At 54.2% G+C, this 18,976-nt stretch overlaps 1 protein-coding gene across 1 annotated transcript in view; it reads right to left on the bottom strand.

The window, feature by feature from the left end:
* Positions 1-18,976, bottom strand: part of NRXN2 (neurexin 2) — a gene marked incomplete in the record, with an annotated part of 299,307 nt that overhangs the window by 189,985 nt on the left and 90,346 nt on the right. The window contains 1 exon segment of the mRNA XM_034774999.1: positions 5,230-5,298. Within this exon segment, the coding sequence (XP_034630890.1) occupies positions 5,230-5,298 (69 nt within the window).

Below are 18,976 nucleotides of genomic sequence, written 5' to 3' on the forward strand. Positions count from 1 at the left end.
TACTCCCTACAGCGCCCCCTGCGAGGAGAAGCCAAGGCTAGAGCAGCCGGGAGCTGCCCGCACAGCCGGCGCTCCTGCCCTGCTCCTCGTTGGTAAACAGCTGCATACAGTGGCACTGCAGCTGTGTGCGCGCTATGGTTTCATGTATTCTTGTGCCATTGTTCTATTTGCACACACAACAACAAGTCTCTTTCACAGGGCTGTTTTGGTTGATGGTGAAGCTGTGCATATATGGACATCCCTAGGCTAGACAGCGTGTGGGGCGCGGGCGTGGTTCGGGGGCTGCACGCAACCGTTTTCTGTGCTTTAGGCTGTGCAGTTTGTTGGGAGCCCGAGTGAGTGTGTATTTGTACAAGATGCACTGAGCGTGTACGCGGATTGAGTTGTTGGGGGGACGTATGTGCATACAATGTGGTGAGTGTATTTGTGTAGGATGGAGGGGGTTGTGTGGAGGGTGTGAGTGTGTCATGTGTTTGTGATGTGTTGTGTGTGATGCTGTGCAGTTATGTGCTCCATGCTCCTTCTTTACACACCTCCTTGGCATTGCAGAATTTCAATCACAGCAGCTAGCAATCCCAGAGCCGTGTGTCTCCCTGCCAGCACTCCACCTCCCCCAGCCATATCGCCCCATCCCCAGCACGGAGGAGACAGATGGGAGGGAGTTTTCAAGTGTGCGGCAATTCAGATAAAGCATGAGGTGAGTGTCTGCAGGAGATATCTTACACACACGCACAACAGCCCTCCCCCGGGGACTGGCCGGCTCTTGTGTGTGCTGTGCCGTCTGCTGTGTGCCTCATGTAGGTGCACATTACTTGCATTGTGCATTTGTGCGTGTTGAGCTGTGTATGTGTGAGCGACTGTGCATTTTCATATGCTCAATTGTGTGCATGTGTAAGAGTGAGACACTGTGCATTTGGGCACATTCCATTGTGTGTGTGAACACATGCATGTGCCCTGATATTGGTGTGGGAATAGTTTTGTCTACCAGCCTGCAAATGTGATTGCCGCTGCAGCAGTGTGTGTGTGTTGCTGCAGCTGCACCAGGACACAGTGGGGTGAGCACAGTGCACAGTTGCCATTGCATGACTGGCCGGCTGCAGCTGTGCTGTTGCAGCTACCAGTTGTGCAGCTGCTTGTACTGTTGCAGGCGATGGTGGATGCAGTCGTGCAATCCGAATTGCATGTGCTGCTACAGCTGTGCCCTGAACGTGCTAGTGCAGCTCCAGGAGCCCGTTGCAGGCAGGGGCGCTGGAACAATCTGTATAGTGGGGGTGCTGAGAGCCATTGAACCAAACTGTAAACTCTGTATATGACGGAAACCACTTCAAGCCAGGGGGGTGTGGCAGGACCCCTCTAGTTCCAGCATCTATGGTTGCATGGCTGCGGCTGTTGGCTCTTGACAGTCTCCGGATGCATGGGCACAGCCCAATCACTTGCATGCACCACTGTAGCAGCAGTTTCCTGTGGGCCTTTGGGTGACTGGGCTGTGTGGTTAGGAGGGCCCTGCATGCCCCCCAACCCTCGGCTGTTGCCATGGCCAGGAAATAGCAAATCCCTCCCCCAGCCTGAGATGCCCACAGAGTCATGGTCACACAGAGATGCTGGAGCCCTGCAGGGCTGAGCCCATCAACAGATACTCACCACAGCGCATACACACATTACACCCCACACGCGTCCCTGTGCATAGACACACACACACACAGTCTCTCTGGACACACCTCATGCATGTCCCTGTGCATAGACACACACACACTGAGCCTACCCAGAGATCCACACATTTTGCCCAGCCAGACGCCTTATCAATAACTTTGCCACAGCATGCCCTCCCCTCTACTTCCCCCCCATGCTGTTTGATTCCAGCCACTCACCAAATCTACACAGACAGGAGGACGCCCTTGGGGTACCCAGAACCTGCGCCCCAGAGGGGAGAGCCAGCAGCAGAGGGGGGCCAGGGCACAGCTCAGAGCTCGGGGAATGACACACAACAGGACAAATGGAAAGAGATGGGGAGACAGACCTCCTCCCCAATACACCAAGGAGCCGCCACTTCCGTCATTGCTGGCTCCCTGCTACCTGGGTGTTATGTGGACCAAATGACCACAAGGTGCACCCCATCCTGGGAACTGGGGGGCTGACTGCAAGCACCCGAGAAACCACATGGCACTGCCCCTCTCCTGGCCTCATCTGGAAATGGGAGAGAATAAAACATCCACAGTCTGAGCAGATTGGGACCGGCTCCCACTGTATGTCTGAGCAGCACCCGGCGCGATGGGGATCCCGATCTGGGTCGGGGTCTGTGCAGCGCCCTCTCACATTAGTGGCTGAATTTCAGCACTGGATAAGCAATTTCTGTATACAGAGCTGCTATGACCCACTCCAGAAGCAGCTGCATCTATGGACGGGGCCATGGTTCCCTATATAAACAGCCCCCCGCCGCACCCCAGAGGCAGCTGCATGCAGGGCAGTGTCATCTGTCAGCCCTGCCTGCCCACAATATTTTCCTTCCAGAACCTCCTGATTAAAATCAATCAGAGCCTTTTGTATATTAATGGCCTCTCGTTTGTATTGAATGCATCATTAATGTTAACGATCCCCGGGAGCCCCCCTCCCCTCACCCGGGCGGGACGTATTAATTGCTCACGTCCTAATTAAATATTGAGGCTGGGAATTGGCTCTCTCCAAACAGGCCGGGGGAGGCTGATTGCAATGCAGGGACTGGCACGGGGTGCCGCCAAGCAGTATGTCCACCGCTATGCAACCACAATCGCACAGCCACATAATCACAATCACAACCACCTACAGCTACACAACTGCAATCCACAAACACACAATCACTATCATATAGACAGTCTCACATGCACAATCACACAGCATACACAATCACACAATGATGCACACACAAAACCTCACAATCAGCCACGTGCACAATCTCCTACAGAGAGACAATCCCACAGATATGTATCAAGACAGTCCTAGTCACAGACTGTCACACTCACAAACATCCACAATCACACAGTCACACTAGAGATAAAAGCATATACTCAATCACACCCACAGGCAGAGAGACACAAACATGTTCTCATATTGGAGACAATTACATGATGCTCTCACATGCAAGAAAACAGTCTCCCACATGCACAGTCACACATGCTTATACACACACATTATCTTTTTGCGGATACAGACTAACAAGGCTGCTACTCTGAAACCTGTCATTATCAAACTTGAGATACAAACACACTATCACACTCACATAGTGACAGTCACATTCACTGTCACACAGTCACAGTGACACATGTGCATGCAGTGTCTCTCTCTCACACACACACCCCAAACTACCCCCCACAATGAAGGACTCAGCCTCTGGCTCCAGGTCACCATTACCTGAATTACACCCTCTCCCAGACACTACACCAGAGACACCCCCCGAAAACCAGTCCAAATAGGAGGAGGACAAAGAGCCTGCCAAACAATGGAGTGGGGCTTAAGGGGAGTGGGGTTGGGAACCAAGAGTCCTGGGTTCTATTCCCAGCTCTATGTGGGGAGTGGGGTCTAGTGGTGAGAGCAGGGGGCTGGACATCAGGACTCCTGGGTTTTATCCCTGGTTCTGGGTATCTCTCTCAGTACCGGGCTCATCACACAGCTCCCAGTGCTCAGCCCAGAAAGACGTGACTGTGGGCAGCAAGGCCAAGGAGATGGAACAGAGCCGGATCAGCATGTGCTTTGTGCTCCCTGGAGCAAAACAAAGACAGTCCCTGCAACAGAGCAGGGGGAAGCAAGAAGCGGGAAGGAGAGAATACCCAGAGTATGCTCAGCTCTGGCATGTAGCCACCAGGGGGTTGGGGTGAGTCAGCTGGTTGGAGGATCCCGCTATATAAACAGCCCCCACACCACACCCCAGAGCCAGCTGCATCTTAGCACTGGGTGAGGGATCCCTGAATGAACGACTGCCTCTACTCAATTGGGTGCTTGGAGTAGAGGCCCCTGGCCTGGATATGGCAGAGGTGAACAGCACAAGAGCATGGAGCGGGGAAGTGCACAGCAAGTCAGTGGAAGAGCTGGGGATGTAACCCAGGAGCTCTGATGCTCAACCCAATCCCCACCCCCCTCAACCACTAGGCCCCACTCCCCTCCCAGAGCCAGGGATAGAAACCAGGACTCCTTGCTCCCAGTCACCACTAATCTAACTACACCTCTACCCCGATATAACGCTGTCCTCGGAAGCCAAAAAATCTTACCGCGTTATAGGTGAAACCACGTTACATCGAACTTGCTTTGATCCGCCGGAGTGCGCAGCCCCTCCCCCGCCCCCCTTCCCCTGGAGCACTGCTTTACCGCGTTATATCCACATTCGTATTATATCAGGTCGCGTTATATCGGGGTAGAGGTGTACTAAATAATCCTACCTTCTCTTAAACAATCAAGGTATAAATTGTTTTGCTAGGAGACATACAAACAGGGATATCTCACCCAGAGCTGAGATGCAGCTACCTCTGGGGTTGGGCACACCAGGTATTTATCATCTTCACATCAAGGGGAGAATTGTTAGGGAGCATTCTGCTCTTGGAGGCAGTGCTAGGAGGCGCACTAGTGCTGGCAGTGGGGAAGGTAGCTGAACAGGGGTGTTTTCCCCTCACAGTCAGTGCTGACCCCAGCATGGCGCTAGGGGGCGCTGTGGTGCTGGAAGGGTCTTTCTTTCACATGAGATATAAACTAAGGACCTGACTGTTCTGGGTCATTAAATATCCTCTAGCACTTTTCCCATGAGTCCTGCTGCAAACCCCTAGCTTCCTGGCTAAATCCCAGCCCAGAGAAATCTGCCTCCCTAAAATTCCCTCCTGTGCTTTCTATCAGATACAAAAAGTTTCCCCCATTCAGTTCCTGTGCTAAACTAGCCTGTAATACTGCTTTTAACTAGCCCACACACCCTACCCCAAAGGCAACTGCATCTCAGCACCAGGCGAGGGATCCCTGTATAAACAGCCCTCATGCCCCACCCCAGAGGCAGCTGCATCTCAGCGCCGGCAGAGGGATCCCTGTATAAACTGCCCCTGCGCCCCACCCTAGAGGAGGCTGCATTAGGAGAGGGGTCTCAGTATAAACAGGGCCCAGACACCACCCCAGAGACGGCTGCATCTCAGCCTCAGAAGAGTGGAACACTTGACTGCAGAGAAGCATGAGGGGGACCCATGGGGAGCTGTCTCTCTGGGGGCGGTGGGTTGCACTGACCTTTCGATGTGTGCTGCACCTCACTGGCTCCTCTCCCTTCCCCCCCTTCCGAGTACAGAATGGACCCTACTGGAAAAGCAGAACCACAGGATTAGGGAGCAGGCACTAACAACCCTCCCACCAGCTGCCGATACCCCCATTACCGCACTTCAGCTGCTGAGACACCCTCCCCAGCTCCCACAGAATACTCGCACACAGCCACAGGGCCAGGAAAATGTCACTAGGTTTGTTATTGTAGATCTCTCCTACGCACTGGACACTGGTTTATTATTGTAGAGTCATGTAAACCAGCGCAGGTACCTACCCCCACTCCCAAGAGCCTCCAGATTTCAGCCCCACTTTGACCCCACAGAACAGCACCCACAGCAAGCCTAGCCCTTACCCAGCTCTTCCGGCTCCAGCTTTCACTTTTAGCTAACCCGCCTGCTGCCTCCCTCCAGCTCATCAGCCAAGCCCCACTCCCTAAAAGGGCCAGCCCACCCTCTGATGGGCCTTTCCTGAGTGCTGGGGGGGGGGGGAAGGTTACTTAAGGGTCACAAGCTGGGACTGGGGCTAGGGACTGCAGGGCAAGGCCCTCTCAGGTTGCCCCTCTGCACTTGACAAACAAATCAGGGGAGGGGAAGATTAGACTGCACCTCTGTCCCACCCCCGCCTCTCCCTGCGACCCTGGGGGAAGGATACAGCAAGTCTCAAGGCCCAGGAACCAGGGGGCACTGGCCCTTCACTCCCACTCCCCACCCAAGCTTTGGGGCACCCTGCAACACCCAGTGACACTTTCAGGTCACTTTGGGATACTGTATAATCATCAAACCATCACTCCATCAGCCCTGCTCAGAGACAGCAAAGAGGGAGTGTTGATCCTTCAGGGGTAGTTGGGATACACGCTCCTGCACCTCCATGCCTGGTGGGAGATCCCTGTATAAACAGCCTCCACGTCCCGCCCCAGAGGTGGCTGCATCTCAACACCAGATGAGAGACCTGTGTATAAACAGCCCCCAGAGGCAGCTGCATCTCAGCACAAGATGAGGGCTAACGGAGTTGGACAGGCATCTCCGCTGCTTCCTATCCCCCTCATGGCTCATGTTGGCCTATTCCCCAGGTGTGTCTGCCCCTTCAGGCCAGGATGTGGGGCATCTGGCACTGGGAGCAGCAGCAGCCTGAGACAAAAGTGCTGAGCTAGCACAAGGCAGAGTGGGGGGATCAATGAGCTAGAGCACGAGCGAGGAGTTCAGTATGGTAGAGAGCGAGCCTGAGTGGGGGGGGTCAGTGTGAGAGAGAGCGACAGCCAGCAGGGAGTCAGTGTGAGATAGAACAAGCAGGGGAAGATCAGTGTGACTGTGCAAGCGGAGGGGTCACGGAGATGAGGGAGACAGAGGGTGCAACCTAGGGGGGCTCAGGGAGATGAAGGAGACAGAGGGCACGAGTTGGGCGGGGGAGTTTCTGGGAGATGAGGGAGACAGAGGACGCGAGCGGGAGGGTGAAGGGAGATGAGGGAGACAGAGGACGCGAGCGGGGGGGTGAAGGGAGATGAAGGAGACAGAGGGTGCGAGTGGGGGAGAGTTTCCGGGAGATGAGGGAGACAGAGGGTGCGAGTGGGGGGGAGGGGTTCAGGAAGATGAGGGAGACAGAGGGCGCAAGCGGGGGGGAATTTCTGGGAGATGAGGGAGACAGAGGGCTCGAAGGGGGGGGTCAGGGAGATGAAGAAGACAGCGGGCACAAGCGGGGTGTTCAGGGAGATGAAGGAGACAGAGGGCATGAGCAGGGGGGTTCAGGGAGATGAAGGAGACAGCGGGCGTGAGGGGGGGCTCAGGGAGGTGAGACAGAGGGCGCAAGCAAGGGGTACAGGGAGATGAAGGAGACAGAGGGCACGAGCGGGGGGTTCAGGGAGATGAGGGAGACAGGGCGCAAGCAAGGGGTGTTTAGGGAGATGAAGGACACAGAGGGTGAGGGGGGGCTCAGGGAGATGAAGGAAACAACAGGCGTGAGCAGGGGTGAGACAGAGGGCGCGAGCAAGGGGTACAGGGAGATGAAGGTGACAGAGGGTGTGTGAGGGGGGTCAGGGAGACAAGGGAGATAGAGGGCTCGAGCAGGAATGAATGAGGTGGAGGAAAGGAAGAATCAGAAAAAAAGAAAGATAGAAAGAATGTGAAAGAATGAGAGAATGAACGAATCAATCAAGGACTGGAAAAAAAGGCAGAATGAATGAAGAAATAAGGAAGAAAGAACTAAGCCAAAAACCGAATGGATACAGTGGAAAGGAGGAAGAAAGGAGTAAACGAATGAGTGCATCAAAGAACAAAGGAATGTGAGAGTGAATCTAAGAAAACGAAGGAATGAAAGAATGAATGAATCAGAAAGAAGAGAGAGGCCAAAGTCAGAGATGCCTGTGGATGTGTGGGCAGGCGGGTGCCCTGGGGCAGGAAGGAGCAAATGGCAGAGGTGCGTGCAACAAGGAGAGAGCAGTAGGGGGAGGAAATCGGGGTGGGGGTGGAGCTGACCTGAGTAGCTCCGAGCGGTCGGACTGTCCCCACAGTCCTGAAGAATGGGGATGATGCGCTGCCTGCCCTTGAATGTGACCTGGGGGGCTCCTCACCCTGCTGGGATCCCCGGGAGCTCCCTCATGGGGAGCAAGGAGACTCCCCTCACCCCCAGTCATCTGCTGAAACCTGCCCAACTCACTCCATTGGCAGCAGGGCCCAAAGGAGGAGGTAGAGAGAGGAAGGGACTGGCCCAGAGCAACCAAGTGCAACAACTGAAGAACCCAGGAATCCTGCCTCCCAGCCCCTGGCTCTCTGCTCCAGCCCACTGGACCCTAGTCCCCTCTCAGATCTGGGGATGGAACCCAGGAGTCCTGACACCCAGCCCCCTGCTCTAACCTCCTAGTCAATATGACAGATTGCCCGGTGTAATTCAGAAGTAACCGCATTGGGTTATCCCAATTCAGAACCAGTGTGAAAGGGGATCCGGCCTTAGGACTGACTGGGAGAGGCTGGGGTCTGTGCCAGGGCCCATCCCATCCGCAGAGTGGGGAAGCAGGTGTGGGGGGCAGGGAGAAGGGGAGTTAGAGACCCAGGAAGAGAGAAGAGGAGAGACAGATACAAAAAGAAACAGGTGTGGTGCTCTCATTGCCCCTCCCCCCCATCCGAGGGCAGTGAGGGAGAGTAGATGGGGGAAGTGGGGCAGGGAGATGTCTCCTCGCTTGGGTGAGTTGCAGCCCTGTGGGATACAGCCCCCCCAGCACAGAACACACATCGGGAAATGCTGGGGGAACGCTCCTTCCCCAAAACTATTCACACCATGGACCCAGCCTCCCCACAGACTCCTACATACCTCAAACGTTCAGGATACAGGCTAACTACCCCCCAAACTTTCCCATCCCTCAGCCAGACACCCATCCTCTGCCTGGGATTGCTCAATCCCCCAGCCAGAGACTCCCCCTACACCATCCCTCTGAGATTACATCATCCCCCCCATCCCCAGCCAGAAACCCCCCTACAGCATTCGCCTGGGATTACACCATCCCCCCCCCCCAGACTCCCCCTACACCATCCCTCTGAGATTACACCATCCCCCCTACCCCCAGCCAGAAACCCCCCTACACTATCCCCCTAGGATTACACCATCCTCCTCCGTCCCGCCAGAATCTCCCCTACAATATCTGCCTGGGATTACACCATCCCTTCACCAGAGACCTACCTACAGCATCTCGCTGGGGTTATTTCATCTCCCTGGCCAGACACAGCCCCACATACCATTCCTAAGAATGGCCATACTGGGTCAGACCAATGGTCCATCTAGCCCGGTGTCCTGTCTGCCGACAGTGGCTAATGCCAGGTGCTTCAGAGGGAATGAAGAGAACAGGGAAATCATCAAATGATCCATCTCCTGTCGTCCAGCTCCAGGTTCTAGCCATCAGAGGCTTAGGGACAACCTGAGCATGAGGCTGCACCCTAGACCATCTTGGCTAATAGCCACTGATGGACCTATCCTCCATGAGCATATCAAATCCTTTTTATAACCCTGTTATAGTTTTGGCCTTTACAACGTCTCCTGGCACCGAGTTCCACAGGCTGACTGTGCGTGGTGTGTAGTAGTACTGCCTTGTGTTTGTTTTAAACCTGCTGCCTAATACACCATGTCCCAGCCAGAGACACACACCCCCATACCATCCCCCTGGCCAGAGATCCCATTCCCCCGAGGATTACGCCATGATCCAGCCAGAGACACACCTCCCATACCAACCCCCTGGCCAGAGATCCCATTCCCCATGGGATTACACCATGCCCGAGCCACAGACACTCCCCACACACCATCCTCCTGGCCAGAGATCCCATTCCCCATGGGATTACACCATGCCCGAGCCACAGACACTCCCCACACACCATCCTCCTGGCCAGAGATCCCATTCCCCATGGGATTACACCATGCCCGAGCCACAGACACTCCCCACACACCATCCTCCTGGCCAGAGATCCCATTCTCCACGGGATTACACCATGCCCCAGCCACAGACACTCCCCACACACCATCCCCCTGGGATTACTCCATTCCCCCCGGCCAGACACACATACCTTGTGGCCATCTCTCCCCGTCCCCGGAGTACCGCCCTGCCCCTACAGCCAGACGTCCCTACACCCACTTCCTCCCAGCCAGAGACACCCCCCAGCCAGCTCCCCCTCCCTGGATAACCGTGTCCACGATAGAGTCCTCCCACCCCAGGTGTGTTGACGCATGAGGGCCTGTGGACCTGGGACCCAGAGCCCAGAATGCCCTCATCACCCTGCTCCAGGGACCCTGTCTGGGAAGTATGCGAGGGAGGGTGTGGAGCCATTGGGCGTTGCTGGGGGTGTCAGGCTGGGTGTTATCAGGGGTTGAGGTAGGGGCACACATCAGGTATTAGTACAGGGAGATGGTGTGGCCCTGTTGAAAGAGGGATGGGGGGAACCCTTGGGCACTACTGGGGGCAACATGAGCTCACACTGGGTGTGATGGGGAGATGTCACGCACCACATGTATGATCGGGGGAGGGTTAGTGGTAGGGGGCTGAGCAGGATCCAAGCAATGGGCCACTTTCCCTGTGATGGGGCATCCCAAGAGGAATGTGCTGTCCTGCTGTAGTGCCCCAGACAGCATGGGGGGGGAGAACCTCTCTGTTGACCCTACAACTGCTGCACAGGAAGCACCTGCCCCAGGAGAGCCCTTCCCCACTATGCAGGACTCCTAGAGCCAGGTCCCAAAAGGCCCCAACCATGTTGTGTGACTAATGAGCTGTGGCTGGGCCTAGCCCATCCACCAGCCAATCCCTCTCCCTGCCCAGGCTGGTTACTAGGCTTCAAAAAAGACTATTGTTTTATCCATAAGTAGGTTCCTAGAGCCAGGATAAAACCCAGGAGTCCTGGATCCAGGCTCCCACTGCAGCCTCTAACCCAGGGGTTCTCAGACTGGGGGTCAAACCCCCTCAAGGGGTCGCAAGGTTATTACATGGGGAGTCACAAGCTGTCAGCCTCCACCCCAAACCCTGCTTTGTCTCCAGCATTTATAATGGTGTTAAATATATTTAGAAGTGTTTTCAATTTATAAGGAGGATCGCACTCAGAGGCTTGCTGTGTGAAAGGGGTCACCAGTACAAAAGTTTGAGAACCACTGCTCTAATCCACTCTACCCCCCTCCCCCGTACTGCTGAGACACACACGGACGCCATCACTTCTGAATTTGAGTGTCTGTATTGTCAGGACCAGGACACACATGCCCTCATGTCTGACTCAGGGTCTGTACAGCCAGAATGAACCCCCTATCCTGTATATTAGAGTCAGAGTCTGTGCCACCAGGACGCACCGGCAAGCCCCCATCTGAATGGGAGGGTCCATATTGTTGACACACGCAGGCCCTCATGTAGGAGCACGAGGGTGCGTACCACTGCGATACACACACACCTGCTCTTATGACTGTACTGCTGGAACAGAGAGGCATGCCCTCATGTCTCACCTCCACAACACACAGGCCTTTGGGTGTGCGTGCGTGGGTCAGGACCACTGGGACACACACACACCCTCATATCTAACAACAAGGGTCCATATCATCAGATCACAGACACATGAACTTGTGTACCAGAATGAGGGCCCGTACTGCCGAGACACACGTAAAGCCTTGTGTATGAGTGTGAGGGTACTTTTGCTGGGACACACGTGCACATCCTCATGTCTCACTGCACCAGTCTGTACCACCAGGTCACAAACATACACTCTCAAGTCCATACAGCCAGGATACACCTGCAGACGTATCTCAGGGCAAGGGTCTATACCACTTACGCTTTGCACGCACGCCCTCCTGTCTGTGCGCTAGGGTCTGTAGTGCCAGGACACATACACACTTTCATGTCTGACTGGGAGCTTACGTTCCACCCACCAGGCGACACACCAAAGTGAGAATTAGTGCAGCCAGGACACACCGTCTTTGTGTGTCACTGCAGGGGCCGGTACCACTGGGACACATACACATGCCCTCATGTCCTTGGTAGTTCTCAGGATGCCTCATCATGGGGGAGTTGGGGGAGGGGCCCATTGCTTGGATCCTGCTCAACCCCCTACTGCTAACCCTCCCCCAATCATACCCCGGCACGCGACACGCCCCCACATAACCCCTAATGTGGGTCCTTGTTACCTGCAGTAACGCCCAGAGGTTCCACCATCTCTCTGTTGACAGCGCTCCACAGTCTTCCTCTTCTAACACCTGATGTGTGCCCCTACCCCAACCCCAATAACACCCAGCCTGACGCCCCCAGCAACGCCCGGTGGCCCCACACCCACTCCCACTTCCCAGACAGGGTCCCTAGACCAGATGACAGGAACATTCAAGACACTGGGGCCCAGGTCCCACAGACCTGGGTGTGAGCACAAGGCGGCACACCAGGCGCTTGGGGATTGTCTCTGGAGGAGGTGGAGGGTGTTGTGGGGGGAGGTGGCTGGGGGGGGTCTCTTTATGAGGGAAGACAGCAGTGGGGGGGGTTCTGTGGATGCAGGGATAGAGAGCTATCTGGGGAGGGGGGAGATGGCAATAGGGGTTGTCTCTGGGTGGGGGTGGGGAGATTTTCAGGGGGGTGAGATAGCCATAGGGAGGTGCTCTAGATGGAGGTAGGGAGCTATGTGGGGGGGGGAGATGGCATTGGGAGGGTGTCTCTGGATGGGGGATGTCCAGGGCAGAGATGGTTGTGGGGTGCGTGTCTGGATGGGCGGGGGGGTAAGGGGCTATCCCATGGAAGCTATCTTTGGATGGGGATTATCAGGCGGAAGATGGTCATGGGGGTTGTCTCTTGTGGATGGGAGGTAGGGGGCTATCCCATGGGGGGTGTCTCTGGATGAGGAGTAGGGGGCTATCTCATGCGGGAGATAGCAATGGGGATATCACTAGATGGGGATTATCGGGGGCAGATGGTCATGGGGGCTGTCTCTGAATGGGGGTAGGGCATTATCCCGGGGGTGAGGGAGATGGCTGTGGGGTTATCTCTGGATTGGTATACCCTCACTTTGAATACTGTGTGCATTTCTGGTTACCCCATTTCAAAAAAGAGATATTAGAACTGGGAAAAGTAGAGAGAAGGGCAACAAAAATGATTTGGGGGATGAAACAGCTTCTGCATGAGGAGAGAGTAAAGAGATTGGTGTGGAGAAAGTTATTTATCCCTTTCATAACCCTACCCCTACCTAGCACAGGAATCTGGGGGCAGCAGGTTTAAAACAAACACAAGACAGTACTACTTCACACAACACACAGTCAGTCGGTGCCGGGGGATGCTGCGAAGGCCAAAACTTGAACAGGGTTCAAAAAAGAATTCAATAAGTTCATGGAGGAGAGGTCCATCAATTACTATTAACCAGGATGGGCAGGGATGCAACTCCATGCTTGGGGTGTCCCCAAGCCTCCAACTGCCTGAAGCTGGGACTGGACGACTGGGGATGGATCGCTCTGTAATTGCCCTGTTTTGTTCATTCCCTCTGTAACATCGGGCACCAGCCACTGTCAGAAGAAAGGATACTGGGCTAGACGGACCATTGGTCTAACCCAGCATGGCCGTTCTTATGATGGTGGGAAGTAGTTATCTGGGGAGGGAGATGGCTGTGGGGGTGTCTCTGGATGGGGGATAATGGGCTATCCAGGAGTGGGAGATGGCAATGGGGGGTTGTGACAAAGTGAGAATTTTGTGTAATATTTTATGACCCCATTTGTGCCTCAGTTTCCCTTATATGTTGCATTGTTACCCAGTGGGATTAAGTTTGTCTCAGGGCAGACTAAGAGACACAGGGGCGAGTGTCACCTCCCTGTCTGGGTGGAATGAGTAGAGCCCTCCAGGAACCAGCTGTAGCCAACCCAGAACAAGGGGCCAGAGAGACCAGGCCAGCCCCAGTGACTCAGGGATCCACACTGCCAGCAGGGAAGCTGAGCCGAGACCCCAGCTGAAGAACAAAGGACTGGGAGCGGGAGCTGGGGGAGAAGCGCTGGCTGCTGGAGGAAGCTGGCAGCTCCCACCTGGGAACAGATGGAGGCGGGCAGACAGACAGACAGAGCCTGACCCCGGGGCCGGGCTCTGGGCTGAGCAGAATGGACTGTGCTTTAACCTTCAGCTTTCTGTGCTAAGCCACAGGCTGCCTCTGCTGGTGCCAGGTGACTAATAAACTGGCTGCCCTGGGGACGCTGCTCGAGGGTCACTGGAAATGCCGGCTGAGGGGCATCAGTCCTGTCTCAGCTGGACTCGCTGGGCAGAGCTCAGGGGGGAAGCAGGAGGGCTGGACCCCAGAGGGTCAGTCTCAGCAGACAGGGAGACCGGGTGGCCTGCCCTGGAGGAAGAGTGAGAGCCCTGGGGTCTGGCACTTCCTCCAAGAAACTATTCCAAAGCCAGAGGCACAGCTTGTAGATCCATGACAAGGGGTGTGTCTGGCTGTGAGGGTGGGGATACCTGGGAGGGGAGAGATGGCCATGGGGGGGGGGTGTCCCTGGAAGGTGGAGTCATCAGAGAGACAGGGAAAGATGGACGTGGGGGTGTGCCTGGGTGAAGGAGGGTGGTGGCCATGGGGGGTGTCTCTGGATGGGAGGAGGGTGTTATCTGGGCGGGGGAGGGCAGATGGCCATAGAGGGTTTCTCTGGTTGGGGGGGGTATTATAGAAGGGGGAGGGAGGGGAAGATAGCCATGGGGGTTTCTCTGGATGTAGGAAGGGGTTATCTGGCAGGGGGGAGAGAGATGGCTGTGGGACACGTCTGTGGATGGGGCGGGATATAGCCATTGGGGCAGTCTCTGAATGGCTTTTTGGGGGAGAGGGAGATGTCGGGGAGATAGGCAGAGGGTGTTTGTGCCTGGCAGGGGGCATTATCCTGAGAAGAGGGGATGGGTGTAGGGGTGTTTCTTTCTCAGACTCATAGACCATCTTGATCATCTAGTCTGGCCTCATGGACATTGCAGGTCTTAGAACCTCTCCCACCCACTCCTGTAACAGACCCATAACCTCTGGCTGAGTTACGGACGTCCTCATGGTTGAAAGACTTCACATTACAGAGAATCCACCACTAACACTAGTTTATACCTTCAAGTGACTGTGCCCCGTGCTGCAGAGGAAAGCGAAACCCCAGGAGCGCTGCCAGCTTTTCTGCCGCCCTAGGCAGTGGAAGATCCCACCCCAAAATGCCGCCCCCCCCCCCCACAGAGGCAACGGAAGGTCCCGCCGCCGAAATACCGCCTAGGTCGCCTAATGGTTTGCCCCCGCCCTGACCCCCCCCCCCCCCAGGATCTCTGCCAATCTGACCCCAGGGGAAAATTCATTCCCAACCCAAATATGGCGATCAGTTAGACCCTGAGCATGCGGGCAAGACCCTCCAAGCAGATACATGGAAACGAATTCTCTGAAGTAACTCAGAGCCCTCCCCATCTAGCATCCCTCCTCTGGCCATTGGGGATATTTGCTACTGGCAGTCGCCGATGGGCCATTGTAGGCAGTCCTGTCATACCATCTCCTCCATAAGTTCAGTCTTGAAACCAGTTAGGTTTTTTGCCCCCACTGCCCCCCTTGGAAGGCTGTTCCAGAACTTCCCTCTTCTGATGGCTAGAAACCTTCAACTAATTTTGAGCCTAAACTTGTTGATGGACAGTTTATAGCCATATGTTCTTGTGTTCACATTGGTGCTTAACTTAAATAACTCCTCTCCCTCCCTGGTATTTATCCCTCTGATGTATTTATAGAGAGCAATCATATCTCCCCTCAGCCTTCTCTTGCTTAGGCTAAACAAGCCAAGCTCTTTGAGTCTCCTCTCAAAAGGTAGGTTTTCCATTCCTCTGATCATCCTAGTAGCCCTTCTCTGTACCTGTGCCAGTTTGAATCCATCTTTCTTAAATATGCAAGATCAGAACTGCACACTGTATTTCAGATGAGGTCTCACCAGAGCCTTGTAGAACACTTCCCTGTCTCTACTGGAAATACCTCGCCTGATGCATCCTAGGACTGCACTAGCCTGTTGCACAGCCCCATCACATTGATGGCTAATAGTCATCCTGTAATCAACCAGTACACCCAGGTCTTTCTCCTCCTCTGTCACTTCCAACTGATACGTCCCCAACTTATAGCAAAAAATTCTTGTTGTTAATCCCTAAATGCATGACCTTGCACTATTAAATTTCACTCCAGTTTACCAGGTCATCCAGATCTTCCTGTAGGATATCACGATCCTTCTCCAAATTGGCAATACTTCCCAGCTTTGTGTCATCCAGAAATTTTATTAGCACACTCCCACTTTTTGTGCCAAGATCAGTAATAAAACTGTTAAATAAGATTGGTCCCAGGACCGATCCCTGAGGAACTCCACTAGTAACCTCCCTCCAGCCTGACAGTTCACCTTTCAGCATGACCCTTTAACCAGTTCCTTATACACCTTTCAATTTTCATATTAATCCCCATCTTCTCCAATTTAACTAATACTTTCCTGTGTGGAACTGTATCAAATGCCTTACTGAAATCCAGGTAGATTAGATCTGCATTTCCTTTGTCTAAAAAATCAGTTATCTTCTCAATACAACTTCTCATGGTCTGGCATGCTCTACCTTTTATAAAACCATGTTGTATTTTATCCCAATTACCATTCATTTCTATGTCCTTAACTACTTTCTCTTTCAAAATTTGTTCCAAGACCTTGCACACAATTGAGGTCAAACTAACAGGCCTGTAGTTTCCTGGATCACTTTTTTTCCCTTTCTTAAAAATAGGAACTATATTAGCAATTGTCCAGCCATAGGGTATGAACCCCGATTTTCATGTTCCTTTAATACTCTTGGATGGAGATTATCTCCCCACCCTCCAGATTTAGTCCCATTAAGCTGTTTGAGTCTGACTTCCACCTCAGATGTGGTAATTTCTACCTCGGTATCCTCATTGCCATTAGCCACCCTGCCACCACCCCAAGCTCTTCATAAGGGGGTGTTATCCTAGTGGTGAGTTAGCCTGCATATTGAAAGTTTGAGGTATGTAGGTGTCTCGGGGGTAGCTGGGTCCATGGAAGAAAAAATGGTTACTAACCTTTCATAACTGTTGTTCTCCAAGATGTGTTGCTCATGTCCATTGCATGCTAGGTGTGTACACGCTGTGTGCACTGTGGCCGGAAATTTTCCCTTAGTGGTATCTGTTGGGCTGGCTCTAGCGCCCTTTGGAGCCGTGCGCATATGCGCTGGTATAAGGGGTGCTGCTGGCTCCACACAGCCTCTCAGTTCCTTCCTGTCGGTAACTCGGACAGAGGGGTAGGAGGGCGGGTCATAGAATGGACATGAGCAGCACATCTCGAAGAACAACAGTTACGAAAGATTAGTAACCATTTTTCCTTCTTCGAGTGCTTGCTCACATCCATTCCATGCTAGGTGACTCACGAGCAGTACCTCATGAGGTGGTCTCAGAGTTCATGGACATGCTGAGTGCAACACTGCTCTCCCGAAACGGACATCGTCACGGGTCTATTGGGTGATGGCCTAGTGGGAAGCAAAGGTATGGACCGATGACCAGGTCGCGGCTCTGCATATGTCCTGGATTAGGACCTGCGCGAGGAATGCTGCTGACGAAGCTGGGGCACTTGTGGAATGAGCAGTCGCAATGGCTGGTGGCAGGATGTTGGCCTGTTCGTAGCAAGCCCAAATACAGGCAGTTAAACAGGACGAGATTCTCTGGGTTGACACAGGCAGCCCTTCCATTCTTTCTGCTATTGCTACAAAGAGTTGCGTGGACTTGTGGAAGGGTTCAGTCTTCTCAATATAAAAGGTGAGAGTCCACCTAACATCCAACGTATGAAGTCGACATTCCTCAGAGGTCTTGTGAGGTTTTGGGAAGAAGACAGTAGAAAAATTACCTAGTTGGTATGGAATTGTGACATCACCTCTGGCAGGAAGGCCGGACGGGGGTGCAATTGGATTTTGTCCTTGAAGAACACCGTGTAAGGTGGCTCTGATGTAAGGGCCCTGATCTCAGAGACCCTTCTGGCCGAGGTGATTGCCACCAGGAAGGCGACCTTCCAGGGGAGAAGTAGCAGGGAGCACGATGCTAACAGCTTGAGGGGGGGCACCATAAGCCTCGACAGGACCAGGTTTAAGTCCCTTGGTGGGTCGGTTCGCGAATCTGAGGATAGAGTCTTTCCAACCCCTTGAGAAATTGGACGGTCATTCCATGGGAGAACACAGATCTGCCATTCACTGGGGGGATGGAAGGCTGAGATGGCTAATAGACAAGAGGGCCAGACCCTGCTGCTTTAGGTAGAGCAAACAGTCCAAGATAGACCGAAGAGAAGACCGGAAGGGAGAGAGATCCCATTCAGAGGCCCAACAAGTGAAACGTTTCCACTTGGCCATGTAGGTAGCCCTGGTGGAAGACTTTGTATTACCTAGCCAAGATCTGCCAAACCTGTTCCGAGCAGGCCTGTTCTTCACAGTTCAGTCATGGAGCATCCATGCAGTTAGATGCAGGGAGGCGAGGTTCAGGTGAAGCAACTGGCCGTGGTCTTGGGAAATCAAGTCTGCGCAGGGTGGAGCTATCACCAAGAGGTCCAAAAGTGTACCGAACCAATGTTGCACGGCCATGCCGGTGCTATCAGGATAACTCTTGCCTTGTCCCATTTGATTTTTAGGAGAACCTTGTGAACCAAGGCAATCATTGTAAAGGTGTACAGTAGGTGGCCTGCCCACGAGACCAGGAAGGTGTCAGAGAGGGAGCCCATACTCAGGGCCGGCTTTAAGCCAATTCGTCCGATTCCCCGGAATGGGGCCCTGCGCCTAAGAGGGCCCCGCAACGTCCAGGGCTGCCGGCGGAGCGGAAAAAAAAAAGCTGCGTCCTGCTTCTCCCCCCTCCCTCCAGCGCTTGCGCCACCATATAGCTGATCAGCGCAAGCCTGGGAGGGAGGGGTGAGGAGGAATGCGACATGCTGGGGAAGAGGCGGGGCCAGGGCAGGAATTTGGGGAGGGATCCAATGGGGCAGTGAGGGGGCGGGGCCAGGGCGGGGATTTGGGGACGGATCCAATGGGGCAGGGAGTGGGCGGAGTCAGGGTGGGGCGGTGCGGTGCAAGACAATTTGCGTCCCGGGATGGGGCCCCGCACATGCTAAAGCTGGCCCTGCCCATACTGTGCCCATGCAGTGACCAGAACTGATGCCATTTTCTGTTCTGCCTGGTGGCGAATAGGGCCACGTGGGCAACTTTTGGAAGATGACACTGATGACCTCTGGATGAAGAGACCAC

The sequence above is a fragment of the Trachemys scripta genome, chromosome 7 (assembly GCF_013100865.1).
Source record: "Trachemys scripta elegans isolate TJP31775 chromosome 7, CAS_Tse_1.0, whole genome shotgun sequence".
Taxonomy (NCBI): Eukaryota; Metazoa; Chordata; order Testudines; family Emydidae; genus Trachemys; species Trachemys scripta.